Raw genomic sequence first — 20,373 nt, forward strand, 5'->3', positions numbered from 1 at the left:
GTAGGGGGTATGGCAGCAAATGGTAAAAACATTTTGTAATAATAGAACTCTTTTCAAATACAGGGAGGCCCTGCTGTGTGATCTTTGGCAAGTCACTTTTGTCTTAGTATCCACAGTTCCGCTAAAATGAAAATTGCCATTCTTTGCTCTGCTTGTTAAATGAAATAATTATGTAAACGGGTTTAGTTTAGAGGATGACAAATAAGGCTCAAGAAGTTCTTGATGAATCTTGATGAGGAGGGTGGGCGAAGTTCTCTGAATGACATCTGGAGATAGTTTGAGAGATTTCCAAAGAAAAGGAGCGAAAAGCGCCTGCCCTTGAATGAATTTGGAGGTTGAAAATTCTAGCAAAAGGAATCAAGTTACATCGAAGCTTTTGACGCTAGCGTTGAGGCAGAGGCCCAGGTTAAAAAAAAAAGGGGCGAAGTGCAGAGTCTCTTAGGAGACACCCAGGTGACAGTGACTACAGAACCGAAGGGTCTTCGTAGGCAAAGACTATGTTTTGAGAAATTCGGTCCCCACTTCGTTCAAGGCCATATATACCGTAGTTGTACTACAATAACTTAGTGAATGAGTAAATGAATTAAAAATCTGTTGAGGAAAAACGAGAGAGTGCAGGTTCCACCGAGATTTGAACTCGGATCGCTGGATTCAGAGTCCAGAGTGCTAACCATTACACCATGGAACCGCCACAAGGGCACAGCCGCCTTCGGCTCTCTAATTCTTAGAGAACCCCGCCCCCATCCACAAACCTACCACTCACAGGCGGGACTGACGCGCTTCCCAGCATCCCGCTACCCGCACGTCGGCGCGAGGAATGAGGGAGAGGCCATTGAGAGGGTGGCAAACGGCGGCTAGGAGCCTGGAGTCCCGAGCTCAGTGTCCCCCCTGAGCTTCTTGGAGGGGGGCGGAATTTGAAGACGGACGCGGCGCTCCCGCGCACCGCCCTCCCCAGGCTCAGGGGCGGAGCACCGCCTCCCGGAAGTACTTCCCCTTGGGGGCTGGGGCTTGCCGGAAGTGTCGTGGGAGCAGGGAGGGGTTCTTTACCCGGTCGGGCAGCTGAAGCTCGGCTCTCGGGTTACCCCTGCAGCGACGCCCCCTGGTCCCACCGATACCACTGCTGCTCCCGCCCCTTCGCTCCTCGGCCGCGCAATGGGCACCCGCGACGACGAGTATGACTATCTCTTCAAAGGTGAGGCCGTGGGCTCTCCCACTTTCCTCACCGAGTCCCGGTTCGGGGGCCCGGGACACTCCCGGGGGACCCGCGTGCGGGCTGCCCCTGCACTGAAGTCGGCCTTCCTCGGCCCTTTCCTCTCTGGGCGATCTGTCCTGCGGTCTCCCAGCTCAGTCCTTCTCCCCTCAGTTGGGGAGTCCTTCCCACACGCCGGGCTCTTAGCGACCTCCCCATAGGCCTTCGCTATCCTCAGCGCCCCTCACCCTGCGTCCTTCTCAAGGCGGCTGCTTTCTCCCAAATCGTCTTCGCTTCCCGGGTTCGATGGCCCCTTGAAAGGGGCCGCCCCTCCCACCATCTATCTTTTCGGGTTTGGCGCCCCTCCCCCTCAGTATACACCCTTCTTGGCTCGCCCCCTACCAGAGCCCCTCTGACCGGCCCTTCCCCTCGCTCACCTTTCCTTCGGCGCAGACTCCCACTACAGGTCTTTTTCTTATCTGCCCCCCTTTTCCCCTCGAGCGAGCCTCTCCTCTGCGTTTCCTCACGGCCCCTCCCCTCGGACGGACGCCTCTCGAGCCGTCTTCCGTTCCCCGGGCCAGGCCCTGGTTAAAATCTGAGCGGGCCGGGGGTCCCCACCCCACCGCCCCACAGGTCTCGTGGTCAGTAACCTCCTCGCACTGCCCCCGGGATTGGTAGCTCTTTCCCTGTCTTTCCTCCCCAAATAATTTAGAGCTCTCCCATGTCTCCTGTGCGACCCCGAGGGCGGGGGGTAAGGCAAGAGGGATTGTCCATCACCCACGCGCGCACTTGTCGCAGTGACCCGGCAGACTGTTGTGACTTCTAATCTAGGCTTTTTTCCTCCTACCCTCCCTACCGAGCGACAGCCAGCCGGGATAACTCTAGACTGCTAGCGACAAGAGGTTGCGGATGGGTGGTGGCTGTTATCCTTGCCAGACCTGAAGGCCCAGTTCCTGAGCAGGAAAGGTTGTGCGCTGCACAAATACTAGCCTGCTTTATCACTAAGGACTGGTTGCTTCCTGCTGCAACAGTGGGAGGATCCAGCCTTTTAGTGTTTTTAGAACAGGAAGGGAAGAGTCCTATAGTTAGCCACATACCTTTCCCAAAAGGTGGGGGCTAGGGGGAAGTTGTGTGCTCTTTGGTGAAATTTAATATTATTATGAGATAGGGAAACATGTAGTGCCCTTGGACAAAACATATTGGACGGTGGGGAATGGACAGAAAGAATTGCCTATTGGTTAGTCGGGAGAGAATCCCAATAGTTGTTGGTTTTTTTAATCAACAAAAATAAGGGGTACAGTTTTCAATGGGAAAGAGTACGGTCAATGCTTTTTTGTTGTTAAGTGAATGGCTCTTACTCAGATGCTCTTTCTCAGCTCCTGAATTAGGGCAGCCATCAGTAGTATGCTGAACAAAGATCATTACCAGGGAGGAAGAAGCCATTGCTATTAAAGCTTTACAGTGGAGGGTGGAGTTTAAAAAGAGTGTTAAGCATGGTAATTGTTTCTGACCTTGTCATTGGGTGCTAAGAATGATTGACTAAAGGAAGCAGGAAACATGGCTTTACCAATACTTTGCAAATCTTATCACCTCACTCCTCTTGGCCAGAATATTTTGTTACATAGGGTGAGTACATTCGGTGTTCACCCTCACTCCCCTATAGTAGAAAATGATTTACAGAGAAGAGTACTTAATGCATTTTATAAATACAAAAAGGAGATGTGGGTTCGTTAGCATACTGTTTGCTGAAGGCATCTGAGGTCATGTGAAATTACTTAGGCGAGACCCTAGAGATTAGTGTTTAGTCATTAAAAGATTTATTTTTTAAAATAAAGTACAAGGCAGTAGGCAGCTAGCTACCTTTGAAGTGATTAATTTAGAACAAGATAGACTAACAACTGAAGAGTATTTCTCCTGTTTGGTTTGGAGCTTGACTGTTTATAGAAACGATTTATTTTTTTCACTAAGAATATTAAGTATCCTGGATTGGTTTAAGGGATTTTAACTTTGGGATTAGACATCCTGCTAACAATGATTGAGAGCACAGGGCTTTGGAATCACACAGGCCTGGATTCAAATTGTGACTCAAGGTCTTAAACTTGCTTTGTGACCTCTGAGCCTCCCAATTCCTTGTCTATAAAAGGGAAATAATACCTATCTCTCAGAACTCTTAACCAGAATTAAATGAGACTCGTTTTGAGGATTGAGTAAGTGATAATAATATGAAGAAAGTTATTGTGGTTCTTGTCAGCTTTTTGAGCCTTTAATCTTTATAAGAGCATTTAAGTATTATGAAAGAAACTTAAAAGTAGGAACTTTTAAAGTATTTTATGTTTCCATGTGTTATGGTTTCATTTTGTTGTACATTTTGCTGTTTAAGATAGGGTGTTTAAAAAATTCTGCTGAGAAGAATTTCCACTTTTTAAAAGCTCTAACAGGATATGAGTCACTTTTTTTTTTTAACTTTAGTGCTGATTGTTTAGCCAATTTCTTATTTATACAATTATATTTTAAAGCAAAGCAACAATTTTAAAGTGGTTTCATTCTACAGAGGTTTATTCACCGAGTTGAAGTAGACCTTTCTACTTGTAAGATTGCTTACCAGGCACACTTAATACTTGAGGGAATTGGAAGTTAGTTTGTAACTCTTAACAGTTCAAAATGAAGGGATATTTTGATTAGTACAGGATGGAGCGGTCCAGATGGGAATGTAATGTGGGGAGAGAGCAGGACAGTTACTCTACGTTATTATGTATTTGTTCTTGAACATTAATCTTTAGTTAATTTCAGCAGGAGACTTTTGGTTGCAGGGTGGGGAGGTTATTTTTTTAAACTTGACTTTTTATTTATTTTTATTTTATTTTATTTCTTTTTAAGATTTTATTTATTTACTTGAAACAGAGAGAGAGTGAGAGCACGAGCAGGAACACAAGCAGGGGGAGTGGGAGAGGGAGAAGCGGGCTTCCCGCAGAGCAGGGAGCCCGATGCAATGCAGGGCTCCGTCCCAGGACCCTGGGATCATGACCTGAGCCAAAGGCAGATTCTGAACGACTGAGCCACCCAGGCGCCCCTAAACTTGACTTTTTATTTAAACGCTTTATTTAATTCTACAATTATGTATATACAATGTGGTTATGGCCCTGTGGGACACATAAGTGAAGTAAGCATCAATCATAGTTGCTATTGGTGTTGTGGACACCAATTCAGAGTCAACATTTTTTGAAAATAATCTGGATACATAGTCTACATCATTTTCTTTTCAATCTGTCTGAAGGTCAGTAGTAATTAACCATCAGCTGATTGTCAATGGAAAAGACCTTAGGAACTTTGCTGTCTTGCATCTTGGTAGTTTTTCTTTCACAACTTTTGGTTGAGCAACTCACATTCTGCTGAATCTGGAAAAACTTGTCCAGGCTAAAAGCCTTATTGATTTACAGAATGCATTTTATTTTCAAGACTTTTGGTGAGGTAGGACTATGAATATAGCTGAAAAGAGTTGAAGACTCTCCCAAGTTTATTTATAAAAATCAATGTGAAAATTATCAGTTATCCTTTCAGGTGATAACTTTTAGATCTGATGTACTGTGATTGATTTGTTGAATTAAATTTTAGTCCAGTACATTAGTTTGCAGGAGAGTGTATAAAACTAAATGTGGTTGAAGAGGTGGAACTTCTTATTAAATAATGGATAATTTATATGTATATTCTGCTTTTATGGCATTTAGCCTAATATTTGATATGTAATGAACCAAATTTAATATTAGGTATTAGAATGGTAGTTACAATTCAGCAGGTGAGGTTAACCAAGTGGTAATAAATATCATTAGGTTATTTTAGAAATACTGTAGATGTTTGATATATAGATGCTGTTACTTATGTTTATATTATACATACTCCCCCTCCCCCCGTATACTATATAGATGGATATAATTATAAAATGTTTAAAGTGGGAAGTACTTTTAACCTAAGGTACTAGTTAAGGAAAACACTGGAAAGTCACTGCAAATTCCTTTCTTGAAATATAGGATATGATCATATAGTTTGTCACATTTTTAAAGATCAATTATATATTGTCATCTTAATGAGAGATACTATTTTAATTAGAAATTGAGTCCATGAACTTTTTGTTGTTGTTGTTGTTTACTTGATTTTCAGTCATAGCCAGTAAATTCTCTTATGTTGCTTAGATAATTTAATCCATTCTGGTTTGTTTATTTTTTTAGTGACCTTAAATGTAACCCATCTTGGTTTGATTTCTCATTTGGTAACTGAATAGAACCAACTTTCCTTATTGTGTCATTTCTCAGCATCTTCTTGGCAGCACAATTCTTACAGAACCAGTATCTTCTGGTGTCATTCAAGATCTAATCCTTTAACAAGTTGTTAGTCTTTTAATTCTGGCCACTCTGTCCATGTCTAGTTGAGATAATTATTTTATACTGTATAAAGCATTCATGAGTCTTGAATTATTTTCAGATAAGGGTGCTATTTTTTATAATGTTAAAATTAATTGGTTACATGGAGGGGAAAAATGCCTTTGCTATCTTTATGCTGAGGTGGGGAGATAATGAGCATAATCATTAGTTAACATGGAGGTAAAAGGGAAAAACCAAAACTTGGAAGTGGTAGAGTTTCTGTGGGAGGGAGAAGATGTTCTTTGAGTGTGTTACTTATTTAATTTTCCAGAGGCATTGTCATTGTAGATGTCTTGCTTTTTGGTTTTAAACTGACTGGCTCCTGAATTACTGATTGATATCTGAGTGTCTATGAACTAGACATGTTTTAACTTTTTGGTTTTTCCCTTCTTCCCTATTTCTCCCCTCAAGTGAGGCTTTTATACCTCATTGCTAGTGTGGGTTTAGAAATGATTCTCAAAGGGTTTCCTCAGCAGAACATCAGGCCTCTTGCACTAAGAGGTAACAGTGTGTGTATCCTATTAATAGGGTAGACTATCACTGAAACTGGGATTTGACCTCACCGCTAGAAATGTGCTCCTTGGAAACTAACATAACCAACCACCCTATCAAACTGAAAGTGCATTGTTTTTGTATGTTACTTTGATGACCTTATCATCTTTTCTGGTATCCAAGTTAAAGCATTTGCTATAATATCTGTGTTTGTCACAATACCTTTGACATCTCTAAATGACTATATAGCTAGAAATAACTGCTGTTTGTGCTGCATGGAGTTACTGCCACCTAGATGATTTCTTGCTGAATCAGCTAATAGAGGAAGTCAGGAAGATATGCATTTGATAATGTACTCCATCCAAGACTGTCCAGAGGCCAGCTTATATCCGCTCTTGTGGCAAGGAAGGAATGCATAATAGACTCTCTTTGCCCTCTGAGCAGAGTGCAGTGAGCTCTTAAGAGTTTTTACCTCCCTCTCCCCAACCACCAAATCCCAGTCTCTTTAATAAGGCATGGTCTTACTCCTTAGTGTTGTTCTCACATGTTTGATTTTCTAGTCCTGGTGCCTAAATCAGTTAGCTAGTAAGAAAAACAGTAGTCAACAGTAGAAATAAGTATATTTCCTGAAATGCTGATAGCACTATTTTTCCTTCATAAAAATTTTTCAGCTCATGTTCTCTAAACCTGTGAACTCATTTGTTCTTTAAATTCAGATAGAAATGCTTTAGAACAAGTTAACTGCCTATTTTCCCAATGTTTATGAAATTCTTAAGTATAACATTGCCATGCGTGAAAAAAAAAATCCTCATGTATTTAGTTAGTAATAAACTGCCTCCTATAGTAATGACAGGAAATAAATTCATCTAAACCAAACTTGTTTTTCTTTTTTTTTTGAAGATTTTATTTATTTGTTTGACAGAGACAGCGAGAGCAGGAACACAAGCAGGGGGAGTGGGAGAGGGAGAAGCAGGCTTCCTGCTGAGCCGGGAGCCCGATGTGGGACTCGATCCCAGGACCCTGGGATCATGACCTGAGCCGAAGGCAGTCGCTTAACCAACTGAGCCACCCAGGCGCCCCAAACTTGTTTTTAAAAAATTCTTAAGTCATAAGAGAAAGTATGTGCCCTCCTTGCTTTGGCCTTTACTCAGAGTAAGTCAAGAATTATTAGCTTCCTGGGGTCCCTGTTAAACTTAATTGGGGTGTCTGTTTTTGTAGGGGTCTCTATAGCTTCCTGCCCATCTGATAAATGCAACTATGAAAAGGTCATTCTAGTTTCTGTGATCTGGGTGGCAAAGTTTATAAACCTGATGCCTCATATGGTAAATGTGCTTCATTTTGCCAAGGTGTGAGTCCTGAGGTCACACCCAGTCTTTGATGAAACTAAGAAGAACATTTTCACTCTTTCTCTCCTTTCTACTCACTGACATCCTTTATTACTTTCATGTATGATACTCTTTAATCACAAATTGTTTATTTGGGGCGCCTGGATGGCTCAGTTGGTTAAGCGACTGCCTTCGGCTCAGGTCATGATCCTGGAGTCCTGGGATCGAGTCCCACATCGGGCTCCCAGCTCAGCGGCGAGCCTGCTTCTCCCTCTGACCTCCCCTCTCATGCTGTTTCTCTCTCTCGCTCTCTAATACATAAATAAATAAAATCTTTAAAAAAAAACCCAAAAAAACAAATTGTTTATTTGGTGTAGGATTTATCTTTCATGTTATTACCTTCTATGGTAGTAAGGTTGGTATAGCATTGATGGTAATTAATCAGTGCCTAGTGGACCTGTAGTTAAAATTGCATGTGTAAGACAGGATACTGTATTTGTGCTAAGCAGGTGATGTGTGGAAGTTGTTATGTAGGTAGACACAGTTTAAAAAGAATAAATTGGTTTTATCAGTTGGTAACAGGTTAAGAACATGGGCTCTTCACCCTCCCCTACCCCCATCCCTTTTAAAAAATCAGATGCTCCTTTTTGCTTTAAAACATGGTGGTAATTCTGAACGTGTCTGCCTCGTTCATCTGACATTAAGTGCTTTGTCTTTTTTTCAGTTGTCCTTATTGGAGATTCTGGTGTTGGAAAGAGTAATCTCTTATCTCGATTTACTCGAAATGAGTTTAATCTCGAAAGTAAGAGCACCATTGGAGTAGAGTTTGCAACCAGAAGCATCCAGGTTGATGGGAAAACAATAAAGGCACAGATATGGGACACGGCAGGGCAGGAGCGATACCGAGCTATAACATCAGCGTAAGTCTCATAGTCTTTAAGTTCTGAGAAATAGACTGCCATCAACTGAATTAGCTGATTTTTGGTATTGGAAAAGGTACTTTTTTTTTCCTTGTAAGAATTCCAGTATTAGGATTTTGAAATGTATTTTTAAATGTGCTTTTAAAAATACATAATCCATATATTTAGTTCTTCCTGGTGTTCCCTTCCATCTTATGGTTGTTTTCTAATAGTTAAATACCTGTTTCTGTTTTCAGATACTATCGTGGAGCTGTAGGTGCCTTATTGGTTTATGACATTGCTAAACATCTCACATATGAAAATGTAGAACGATGGCTGAAAGAACTGAGAGATCACGCTGATAGTAACATTGTTATCATGCTTGTGGGCAATAAGAGTGATTTGCGTCATCTCAGGGCAGTTCCTACAGATGAAGCAAGAGCTTTTGCAGGTTAGTATGAATTTCATGATATTACAGTGATTCGGTATTTCTTACTGTTATGTCATGCAGTTTTGATACTTTTCCAATGACTGTAATCGCTTACAGTAGTTTCAGAAAGGTAAATATGAATGCTCAGCAAGGATTGTTGTTCTGAAAGTTTGTGGTGACTTTCTCTTTTGCTTAACTTTGAATCATTAAAACACTGTAGTTTTTGCTGCTAAAAGTTGAATATAATCCTTTCCCTGGAAGCGGGTAGATGATATCTATCAGTTTATTCTGTGCTTCTTGTCTCTTTCTCTATTAGTCTGTGTTTTACCAAGGCTGCTCTTTGTGGGTCTGAAAAGCAGTGGCCCAGGGAGTGTCAACAACCCACAGGGAATGCGGCTTCTTAGGATTTAGAACTTTTTTGCTTTAGTAGAGGATCTGCCTATCTCTTCTGTTCTGGTTGGGGTAGCCTACCAGAAGGCAGCATTGTGTATTCTTGGCTAATGAAAGTTGTGACTCTGTACTAGTTATTATGCTGTGAATAAAGGTTTTTATAATAGTTTTTTAGTTTTCCAGGCAAGAAGCTTTATTTCAAAAAATACAGTTATAGAATTCTAAGTGAATAACACCTACCTATCCATGTTTATATCTTAACTCTGTGGGTTGATGGGGGAGAAGGACAGTAATGGATGGAAATAACTGAGTATTTGATAAGTTTACTACATTTTGAGTAATGTCGTTCATTGCCATTCATTGGTAGTATACAGATGTAATAAGTATTTTTTAATTAAGGAGCCAATGAAAATTTCTCACTGTTCTTTTTAATCTGCTAAAGTGTAAGTAGAATGGTGCCCTTACTGCTCAAGAAGTTGGGGAGGCCTTAATTTTTAGAAAGTTTTTTATATTCCTTTTGAAGGCTTGAATGTATTACATCTCTTGTTGACTAGACTGAAGTTTTTATCTCCCCCCCCCCCCCCCCAGAAAAGAATGGTTTGTCATTCATTGAGACTTCCGCTCTAGACTCTACAAATGTAGAAGCTGCTTTTCAGACAATTCTGACAGGTAAGACTTGAATTTTTAGATTATACTAGTGGGAATTAGAAGTTTTAGGAATGTAATTTAAACAAATTAGGGAACTAAACGATACATCACAGTGAGAATCACTGTCATTTGAGAGCTGTTGTAGCAGGAGCTGTTTAAAGTACAAAATTAGTTAACAACCCTTGCTTGCTGAACTTTAATCATTCTCACTTACCTGGTTTATATTGGGAAAAGTACTTTGAAAATATTTTGTTCACTTCTATTATTACTTCAGTCCAGGTATTCCATACTTTGTGGTCACAAGCACAAAATAATGCTTAAAGGCACTTTCATAAGATAAATTTTGAAATCCTGGCTATGGAAAGACATAAATGCCCTTTGAAATTTCAGTAAAGAAAAGACTTGCTGTGTTCTGATATATTATAGAAGCAGCTAGGGAAAAACATATTTTTAAAAATTTAAATGAAAAAACAAAAAGTAAAATTCTCCTGTGATATATTGTAGAAGAAGCATGGTGTCACCTATGGAGAAAATCAACAAGTGATTGCATATGGCAAAGTTTAAATAAGTAGTGGGAAAAGAACAAAGTTCATGCTGTTTTAAAATGTAGGTGTGCAGATCAGGTCAGCTTCAAATTACAAGAAGACATTGTATTTGTGTTGACAGACCTTTACTCTGACTTTATTAGAATGACCAACTTACCAGCAAGTTTAATCATAATCCTCTAGTAAATAGTTTGATAGGTTGTTTTAAAGTACTGTAAAATTATATATTATTTTTAAGAACTCTGAATATAGATTATAGGATTACTATATAGCATAGTCTAATGTGGTGTTCTAACAAGTCTGTATGGAGAAATGGTTAAATGAGTTTCCAATTTTAATGTAACAATATTTTAACATATTCTTTGTATACAGCACTTGTATTAGAGGTGAACAGATTCTAACTTTAATTTTTATTTTTTTTATTTTTTATTTTTTTATTATTTTTTTTAAAGATTTTATTTATTTATTTGAGAGAGAGAGTGAGAGAGAGAGCACAAGAGGGGGGGAGCGGGAGAGGGAGAAGCAGACTCCCCGCCGAGCAGGGAGCCCGATGCGGGACTCGATCCGGGGACTCCAGGATCATGACCTGAGCCGAAGGCAGTCGCCCAACCAGCTGAGCCACCCAGGCGCCCCTAATTTTTATTTTTAAAACATTTTTAAATTATTTTTTTGTAGAGAGCGAGCCCAAGGTGGGGGAGCAGAGGGAGAGGGAAAAAGAGAATCTTAAGCAGGCTCCACAACAGTCAGACTCTTAACTGAGCACAAAGATGCCCCAGTTTTTTTATTTCTAATTTTTCCAAGTTTTTATTTAATTCCAGTTAGTTAACATACAGTGTAATATTAGTTTCAGGTGTAGAATTTAGTGATTCACAGATTTTAACTTCTAAATGTCTTATTTTATACTGGAAATAGGTAGGGAATAAAGCCTAGAATTTAAGAGCATGGACTTGGAAGCCTGACTTAGGTTTTAGTTTTAGTCCTGGCTCCTTCACTTTCCATTGGCTCTGTAATCTTATGCAAATTACTTAACCTTTCTAGGCCTTAAATTCTTTATCTGTAAAATTTAAATATGTTCTAGGGAGTTCTGTTTTTTTGTTTTGAGAGAAGAGGGCTTTTATTTATAAATACATTGTAATATGATTTGACTTGACTGTTGTGTTATGACTTAAAGGTTTTTGTCTCTATAACCCACAGAAAAGAATTGCCTGTCATTTGAGACATCTACTCTAGACTCCAAAAATGAGTACATGAGTTCATACGTGTAAAATCCTTAGCTATCCCTGGTACAGAGTGGACATTTGATGAATTAGTAGCTAAATAGCAGTTAAAGCACAAAAAAAACTTGATTAAACATAAACTAGATATTGGTGATTCTCATACAATTGGTATAATAAACAATAGTTTATTAGAATTCTTTTCTGTTATCAGAAAAATAGTAACTAACAACTGGTGCTAAGGTTGCATCAGTCTTTGGAACACAGTAGCTTTCCTTTAGAATCTTCTCTGTGTCAAGTTTCATTACAGACTGTTGCAAGCAAGATTTGATTAAATATTGCAGTGTATCTGCAAATCCTACTTCTTTTCTTACAATCACTTGTGCAGATTCTATTGAATCAATATGTAGAGTACTAAATTTAGACCTAGGAGTTGTAGGTTTTTACTAGCACTTTGCTCCCACTCCCTGTGTAACTAGTTACTGAACCTCCCTGGTCCTCAGAGTCACAGTGCCTTAAATAATGAGTGAGCTAAGTCATCTTGAGGGTCTGTGAGTCTCTCAAGGCCTCTGAAAACGTCATTTGAAAAAGTTTTTTAGTCAGTCCTTGTTGTGGAGATATTTTTTATGTCCCATCAGATCTCCTCTGCATTGTAGCCGATTCTGATCACAGTTTCTAGACTATTCTGATGTTAAGATGAGACCATCTGCAGTTAACTATTTTAAGTATCATTTTGTAACATTGAACTTGATGATCTGCTCAAACATGAGCTAACTAATCAATAAGTATGATATATACTTCAAATTGAACTGTTTTGTCCTTAAAGATAAAGAACATTTAGGGGTGCCTGGGTGGCTCAGTCAGTTAAGCGTCTGCCTTTGGCTCAGGTCATGATCCCAGGGTTCTGAGATCGAGCCCCACATCAGGCTCCCTGCTCGGTGGGGAGCCTGCTTCTTCCTCTCCCTCTGCCATGCCCCCTGCTTGTGCTCTTTGGCTCTCTCTCTCTGTCAAATAAAATCTTAAAAGATGAAGGTTTGGCTATTTTTCTTAAAATTCACTCTAGATTTAACATTTGTTACTGCTTAATTAATGTTGCTTAAGAGCAAACAAGACTAGCTTCACTTACTACCATTTTTCTTTTCTATATTCACTATTTTCTCAGCTTCCTCCATAAATCTCAATGTTGTTCTGTGGGATTAGAAATCATTGCATATAGCAGTAGACCTCTCTGTTCTTTTGCATGTCCTGGGATGTTTGTTCTAAACTTCTCTTTATACCAGTAGGAGTATTAGTACTTGGAGGAGTGAGGCACCTGGGTGGCACAGTTGGTTGAGTGTCCAACTCTTGGTTTCTGCTTGAGTCGTGATCTTGGGGTGGTAGGATCTAACACCTCATCAGACTCTCTGATCAGTGCAGAGTCTGCTTGGATTTCTCTCCCCCTTTCCCTCTGCCCCACCCCCGCTAAAATAAATAAATAAATCTTTTTTTTTTTTTTTTTAAAGGAAAAAGAAATGGGGAGGACAAAAAACCCGGAAAAGACAACAGTAATCTCATTAGGTTTAATTCTACCTTGAATGTTAACAGCATTAAGGGAGCATTTACATTGTATTTTGATGTTGCTGGAAGAAAAAAGTTCTTTCATTTTTAAGGTGGAAAATTATGTTAGAAAATTTATCTATATTATTACTCCAAAGTTAATTGTGTTGCTTGTTTTAGAATAGACCTGTGGCATTTTTGACATCCATGAATTTGATACTAACTCCATGACAATTTTGCTGATGATATTTTTTTAGAGGTAGTTATCTAGTATTTGAGTGAGTCTGTGAGATTGCCCAGCCTTTGCATTGCTGTGCAGTTTTGTTTTCTTTCATCCTCAAGTTTGTTAAGGGATGTTTTTAATCTATACTTTCCATACTCTTATTATTTTTTCTTCTAACTTTGGTTTTTGACCATTTCAGAGTTAAAGTTGCAATAATAGTACAAAGAATTTGTAAATACCATTCACCATAATCCCCAAATGTTGATATTTTACCGTATCTGCTTTATTCTTTTTTCTTCCTTTTGCTATATACTAATTTTTTTCTTGCACCATTTCAGAGTGGCAGACATGTTGCCTCTTGTAACTAAGTACTTTTCAATGCATATTTCTTAAAAACAAGGATGTTCTCTTTCATAACCATAGTGCAGTTAGCAAAAATCAAGAGTTAGATTGTAGTCCATATCAGTGTTTAGCTACAGACCTTGTGCAGATTTTGCCAGTTGTTTGAATTATGTCCTTATTAGCAAAAGAAATTCTGAGATCACATCACACATTGCATTCAGCTCTCCTATCTCTTTCATCTCCTTTAATCTGGAACAGATCCTTAGTCTTTCGTTTATTGACATCTTTTGAAGGGTACAGGTCATTTATTTTGTAGTGTCCCTCAGTTTGGGTTTGTCTCCTGTTTCCTCATAATTACATTCAGATTATTGCAGTTTCAGCAAGAATACCACAAAAGTGATCTCCTGTATCCCATCAGGAGGTCGTGATACTGGTTTGTTGTATCTGATGATGTATACTGATGATGCTAACTCTGATCACTCGGTTAAAGTGGTACCTGCAAGGTTTCTCCACATAATTAATAAGCCCAAGTCATCTTCTTAGTTATGAAGACTGAATTGTTAATTTTATGGTTAGAGTAGTGAGAATCATTTAATTAGGTGTAGGATTTTTTTTTTTTTTTTTAATGTAGGCTCCATGCCTAGCGTAGAGCTCATTGTGGGGCTTGGACTCATGACCCTGAGATCAAGACCTGAGCTGATGAAATCAGGAGTCTAACCCTTAACCAACTGAGCCATCCAGGCGCTGCCCCTGGGTGTAGTATTTTATTTTTGTTCTTGGCATGTGGCAGTGTTTTCAAGTATGTGTCAGTATATCAGATCAGAACATTTTTTTTTATGTTTAAGAAACTTAATGGTGAGCAGTGGGTTTGAAGAAGACCTAACAAATCCTGACCTAGGCTGTAGTGGAATAACTCAGGCTTTTGCTATTTTCACAATTTTTGAGAGCCCAAAGAATTTTAGCTCTTTTGTTCCCCAATTTGGAACAATTGCATTTAACTTCCTTAGAGTGTACTTTGCAATTTGCTTCATACTTTCATTAGAGTAGAAATAGGCATATGTCTTTTTAATTTAACTTTACTAGGTTGTATTTAAAACTATCTTCTTTTTTTTTTTTTTTTTTTTTTTTTAAAGATTTATTTATTTGACAGAGAGAGACACAGCGAGAAAGGCAACACAAGCAGGGGGAGTGGGAGAGGGAGAAGCAGGCCTCCCACCAAGCAGGGAGCCCGATGTGGGGCTCGATCCCAGGACTCTGAGATCATGACCTGAGCTGAAGGCAGACGCTTAACAGCTGAGCCACCCAGGCGCCCCTTAAAACTATCTTCTATTAATATTTTAACTTTCTATTTCGATTTATAAGAGATTCTAACATAGGAACGATACAGCAGAGTTCCTTTTCTTTTTAACCTTGCCTAGCCTTTGGACATCTTAAAAAGGGGCTGTACAGGAATTGTATCACATACATTTGGTTCTAAAGGAGAACATGCCCTTGAAAGAAGAAAATATTTGCATCTGGTTTAGCACATTACTAGTCTTGTTTCCCTTCCCCCACTTAAATAACCTCTAATCAGATACCAGCTAGAAGGTACCTGCTTCTTATTTTCTTATCAAAGTTTTTTTTTTTTTTTAGTGACATGCCCAGCCACAGGAGATGTTAAATAAACTACTTGAGTAGCCTCTTAGTGCTCATTCTACTTGAAAGAAAATTTTTTTTACTTTTTTGATGAACACTTTCCTATTTTCTTTATTGCTTTGGCATTTTCATTAGCGGATATCTTTTTGGTGACTGGAACAAATGTAACAGTAATCCATTTCTACAAAACAGTGTGCAGTCCTTGCAGACCAGTTATACAATAACTGCTCAGATTTCTTGCTTTGTAATGAGATCTCTTTAATAATTAACTTTCTGTTCTCTGAGAACTCTGCCTTTTCTTCTCTTACAGTATTTGCTTTTCATGTAAGAGCCTGCAAAATACTTTTTGTTTTGGTTTCTCTAACTTGAATCTTCAACTTGTAAAGAAGTTAAAATTTGTAGAGGGTCACATATAATCATTTGTACTTAAAGAAGAGCCATCCAGTTTGGGACTAGAGAGAACATTAAAGAATGAATAGTAGAGTTTTACATTAAGTTGATACTGTCTTTATTCCTTAGCCACTAGCCTGATTGAATGAGTGTCTTTTCCTTTACCCTTGACACACTTCCCCAATTCCATCTCTGCAGTGAAAAGAATCTAAATGTAGACTACATATCCTTTTTTTTAAATTCAGTCAGTAGGCTTTTTTGTTTTTCCCTTGATACTTCTTCAGCTTTGAGAAGTACTGTCAGCCTCCTCAAACAAATTTTAGCCACCCCCCACCCCAAAAAGAGTAGGAAAATGTACATTACAGCTGTCAGTGTTCTTGCTAGTTTACACATTCAATTGATTACAGGTTGCTGTTTTTCAACTTTAGGGAAATTAGTTCTTAATTTGGAGAAAATGTATTCATTTAACACATTTCTTTTTCTTTAACTTTTTGTAATGTAAAGTTTCCAGCATACCAAAAGTAGGACAGTATCCTGAACTCCCGTGTAGCCACCAGCAACCATCAGTTCATGACCAGTGTTTTGTTCCACCTATTCCCTTCCTTATTTTTTTGAAACAAATCCCAGATATTACATCATTTCATTGGTAAACATTTCATGATGTATAGCTAAAAGATTAGGGCATAAACCCAAAACAACAAAACTACTAAAAATTGGCAGTAATTTCTTATCTATTATCCAAACAGTATTAAAATTTTTTGTCTCAATTTTTTTTTAACAGTTCAAATTAGAATCCAATCCAAATGATGTTACTACATTGCAGTTGGTTGACATGTTCTTTGAGCATTTTGAAAATAGAATTCTGCTTTCTTTTTTTTTACCCTATAACTTTATATTTTTAAAATTTTCAAGTATTATAGAAATGTTATATCCTTCATATAGAATCATCACTTTATGACATTTGACCTATTTCTACATGTGTGTATATACTTTTTTTCCCTTTTGCTCAGTCTTCAGAAAATAAATTGTAGACATTGTGGCACTTTACAAGTAAATACTGAAGCACTTTAGCTCCTAAGTACAAGGCATTCGGTATAATCACAATACCATATATCATGTTTAAGAAATTGATGTTTATATGGTATTAGCTAATGTGCAGTTCATATTCCTATTTCTCCCAAGTGTACTAATAATTCTTTATAGATTTGGTTTTTACATTTTAAATGTCAGTTCAGCCAAAGGTCACACATTGATAGAATTGTTTTATATCTGGGGTATTATTAAATAGAGTAGCTGTTGGGCACAAGTTGTTATTGAATGCTTGAAATATGGCTAGTGGACTGAGGAATTGGATTTTAAATTTAATTTAAATATGTCACTACTGTATTGGACACTACAGCTGTAGAATATTTACCTCCATCTTTTAAATATATTTTTATAACAATAAATTTTTTGTAGACTCTTGGCTAGTTTTTTTGTAGAATGTCCCTCAATTTGGATTTATCTAGTTGTTTTCTTAGGATAAATTCATTTTAAACATTTTTGGCAGGAATACATAGGTATTCATCATAGGAATACAGTGTGTCTTTCATAGTACATCATAACAGGAGACACATCATGTCAATTAGTCCCATTTTTAGAATTCTCTTACCTTTTGAGGGTTTTGTTTTTTTTTTTTGAGGGAGAACTGGGAGAATAAAGATAAATAAGATACATTTTCTGTTTGTAAGGAGTTTATAATTGAGTCAGAGGGAAACCTTTTTAGGCAGTGAAATATAAGACCAAATAAAATGAGTTAAGTAAAGATACTTGGTGTAGAGGAATTTAATAACATTTATTGGACCAACTAGTTACTTATCACACCCCTACTATAAGCCATATGCTGGAGAAAAAGAACTGAATAAGGTAGACACAGTGCTTGTCTTTACAGAGTTCAATGTTTAGTGGAAGAGATAGACAACAGTTTTTGTTTTTTGGTTTTTTACAGTTAGTTTTGATGAGTGTCATAAAATCTTAAGTTCCTGGTTAATAATTATTTAATTACAATTTAGCTTTAGTTCAGGAGGCATTGATAAACGTTCTCTTTCCCTCCTTTTTCAAGAGTCCTTTGGGATTTTGGAATATTTATGAAGTTGTGCTCTTCCCTACACAGCCAGGAAATATACTAATGTATCTCATAGTGCAGATTTCTTTTTATTTTTCTGTGGTACAGTATCAATGTTGGGTTTTTTGACAAGGGTGGACTGAAAATACTCTCACGGTTTAATTTTTATTTATTTTTTCTCATGGTTTAATTTAGATCTAATCCCATAAACTCTGTACTCTCTTTAAACCAATTTATTTAACTGGTGAACCTTTCCCTCTGAAATGGAAAACCTTTTTTTCTCTTCTTACCATTACTCTATTCAGTGGCTATTTGAAAATAAAACTTTACATTTGTACATTCTTTTTTTTTTTTTTTAAAGATTTTGTTCATTTGACAGAGACACAGCAAGAGAGGGAACACAAGCAGGGAGAGTGGGAGGGGGAGAAGCAGGCTTCCCGTGGAGCGGGGAGCCCCCAGCCTGCTTCTCCCCCTCCCAGGACCCTGGGATCATGACCTGAGCTGAAGGCAGACGCTTAACGACTGAGCCACCCAGGCGCCCCTACATTTATACATTCTTTGTCCAAGTTTATTTGCAGTCTTTTTCTGCAAATGTATTTTCTACTTCTGTGTACTACTATATCAACTACTAATGAGTCTATTCACAGTGAGTATTGCTGTTTTTTTTTTCCCCCCAGAGATATACCGCATTGTTTCCCAGAAGCAAATGTCAGACAGACGTGAAAATGACATGTCTCCAAGCAACAATGTGGTTCCTATTCATGTTCCACCAACCACTGAAAACAAGCCAAAGGTGCAGTGCTGTCAGAACATTTAAGGCGTTTCTCTTCTCCCCTAGAAGGCTGTGTATAGTCCATTTCCCAGGTCTGAGATTTAAATATATTTGTAATTCTTGTGGTCACTTTGTGTTTTATTACTTCCTCATACTTACGAATTTTTCCATGTCTTAAGTCTTTTGATTTTAGCTTTATAAAATCATCCACTTGCCCCGAATGACTGCAGCTTTTTTTCATGCTATGGCTTCACTAGCCTTAGTTTAATAAACTGAATGTTTGGATTCCTCAGTTACTGTTTACTTTTCATCATGGAAGCCTGTCACTGTAGGACATACTAGAACTTGATCACTTGAAGCTCAGACCTATTGGTCTTGATCAAATCAAACTAAGAAGACTTTAGAAGAAATAAGCTATCATTTTGCCACAGAGCAGCTTATAATGAGCAGCTTACGATTCATACACTCTTCTCTCAATGCAGTGTATATTTCCACAAATCTAAGAATTGCCCTATAAACATAGCAGGATTTTGAGAGCTTGAAAATTTTCCATTATTCTGGAAGTCAGTTTCTAAAATGCCTTAATAAGGTTAAGTAGTTTAGTAAATTTTGTCTTTTAATTTTTGTAAGCATCAGAGTTGATTAGAGAGGGGGACACTTTTTTCTGAATAAGAATTATCTTAATAAACAAAAGACTGTTTATGGTTTCAATAGCAGTGTGGTTATGGAGCCATATGTTAAACAATGCTGCCTGGCAGGCTGGGAACTTGAGAGACCGGTGGAATTCCATCTGAGATGCCTCTGTTGCAATGATCAGGCAGCCCAGATCACTGAACTCATCTAATTTCCCAGCAGTAGATTATGTGGCATTTTATTGCTCAGGCAATAACTGGTTTAATGCTGTTAGTATCAAATTGTGAAGTGTTAATTTTGTCTTAAAACCTTCCAGTAAATGAAATGCAACCTAGTTTTATCACCGTATCTATCAGCAGGCATGGATAATTATTTTAACTATGCTGATTTTTGAGTTTTGCAGTATATTATGGAATACAGTCCAGTTAAATATCTGGTTTCAGTATGTCTAAGGAATATAGTGAGAGGTTAATTTCTGCTCAAGTGGTACCACTTAAAGGCATGTATTCTAGTACGTAGTACCTTGAGTTTAAATAGAATGCATTTAGGCATTATACAAACCTGAACTACTTTTTCCCCACTACATTATTGAAATCAGTGGAGCAACTCGTTTCCCATTTAGAAATGTGCACACTAATACTGAGTTTTACTTTGTTGTGGATAATATTAAGCACTTACTCTGCAGTGTTCTGAAAGTTGTGTCAACTGAATTGATACTATTCAGGATGGTGGAATATCCCCCAAGTACAAAAATACATGTGTTTGGGCTTGCGTAGATTACTATGTTTCATAGTTAATCTGTCTTTTGCGGTGCTCATGACGTGTGGGGCACATGACGTGTGGGGCACACGGAAGGCATTGCTGTGGTCAGTCTTTTGGTTTTCTTCTGTAGCCATTTATTATTTTAGAGTATTGGTTGGTTATGAAGATACTATTATCTATTTGTAAATCGCTACTTTGTATTTTATGCATGCTCTGTAACTTGATTTATTTTTATCTTTATTTTATTTTTTAGTTATTGATTTGGAATATATTCACATTCTAATAAACAGTTATAGGGGGACTATTCTTTATGTTGTCAGATTACATTTTTCCTTTGAGTGCTTTGGATGCAGCCATGGAATATTTGATTCTGATGAGTAAGAGCATAGGTCCTTGCATTACAGAGTAAACACTAAATTGGAGGCATCA

At 38.1% G+C, this 20,373-nt stretch overlaps 1 protein-coding gene and 1 non-coding gene across 2 annotated transcripts; one reads left to right on the top strand and one right to left on the bottom strand.

Annotated features, from left to right (window-relative positions):
* Window positions 1-616: 616 nt before the first annotated feature.
* Window positions 617-688, bottom strand: TRNAQ-CUG. The gene has a single exon. It is a non-coding gene; the product is annotated as a tRNA-Gln (tRNA).
* A 339-nt stretch (window positions 689-1,027) lies between these two features.
* Window positions 1,028-20,250, top strand: RAB11A (RAB11A, member RAS oncogene family). The gene is made up of 5 exons (XM_034994181.1): window positions 1,028-1,192; window positions 8,146-8,341; window positions 8,578-8,771; window positions 9,729-9,809; window positions 18,455-20,250. The coding sequence occupies exons 1-5, from the start codon at window positions 1,153-1,155 to the stop codon at window positions 18,592-18,594; spliced, it is 651 nt and encodes a 216-aa protein (XP_034850072.1). The 5' UTR covers window positions 1,028-1,152; the 3' UTR covers window positions 18,595-20,250.
* Window positions 20,251-20,373: the final 123 nt, after the last annotated feature.

The sequence above is a fragment of the Mirounga leonina genome, unplaced genomic scaffold, assembly GCF_011800145.1.
Source record: "Mirounga leonina isolate KUSES-001 unplaced genomic scaffold, KU_Mleo_1.0 Mir_91, whole genome shotgun sequence".
Classification (NCBI taxonomy): Eukaryota; Metazoa; Chordata; class Mammalia; order Carnivora; family Phocidae; genus Mirounga; species Mirounga leonina.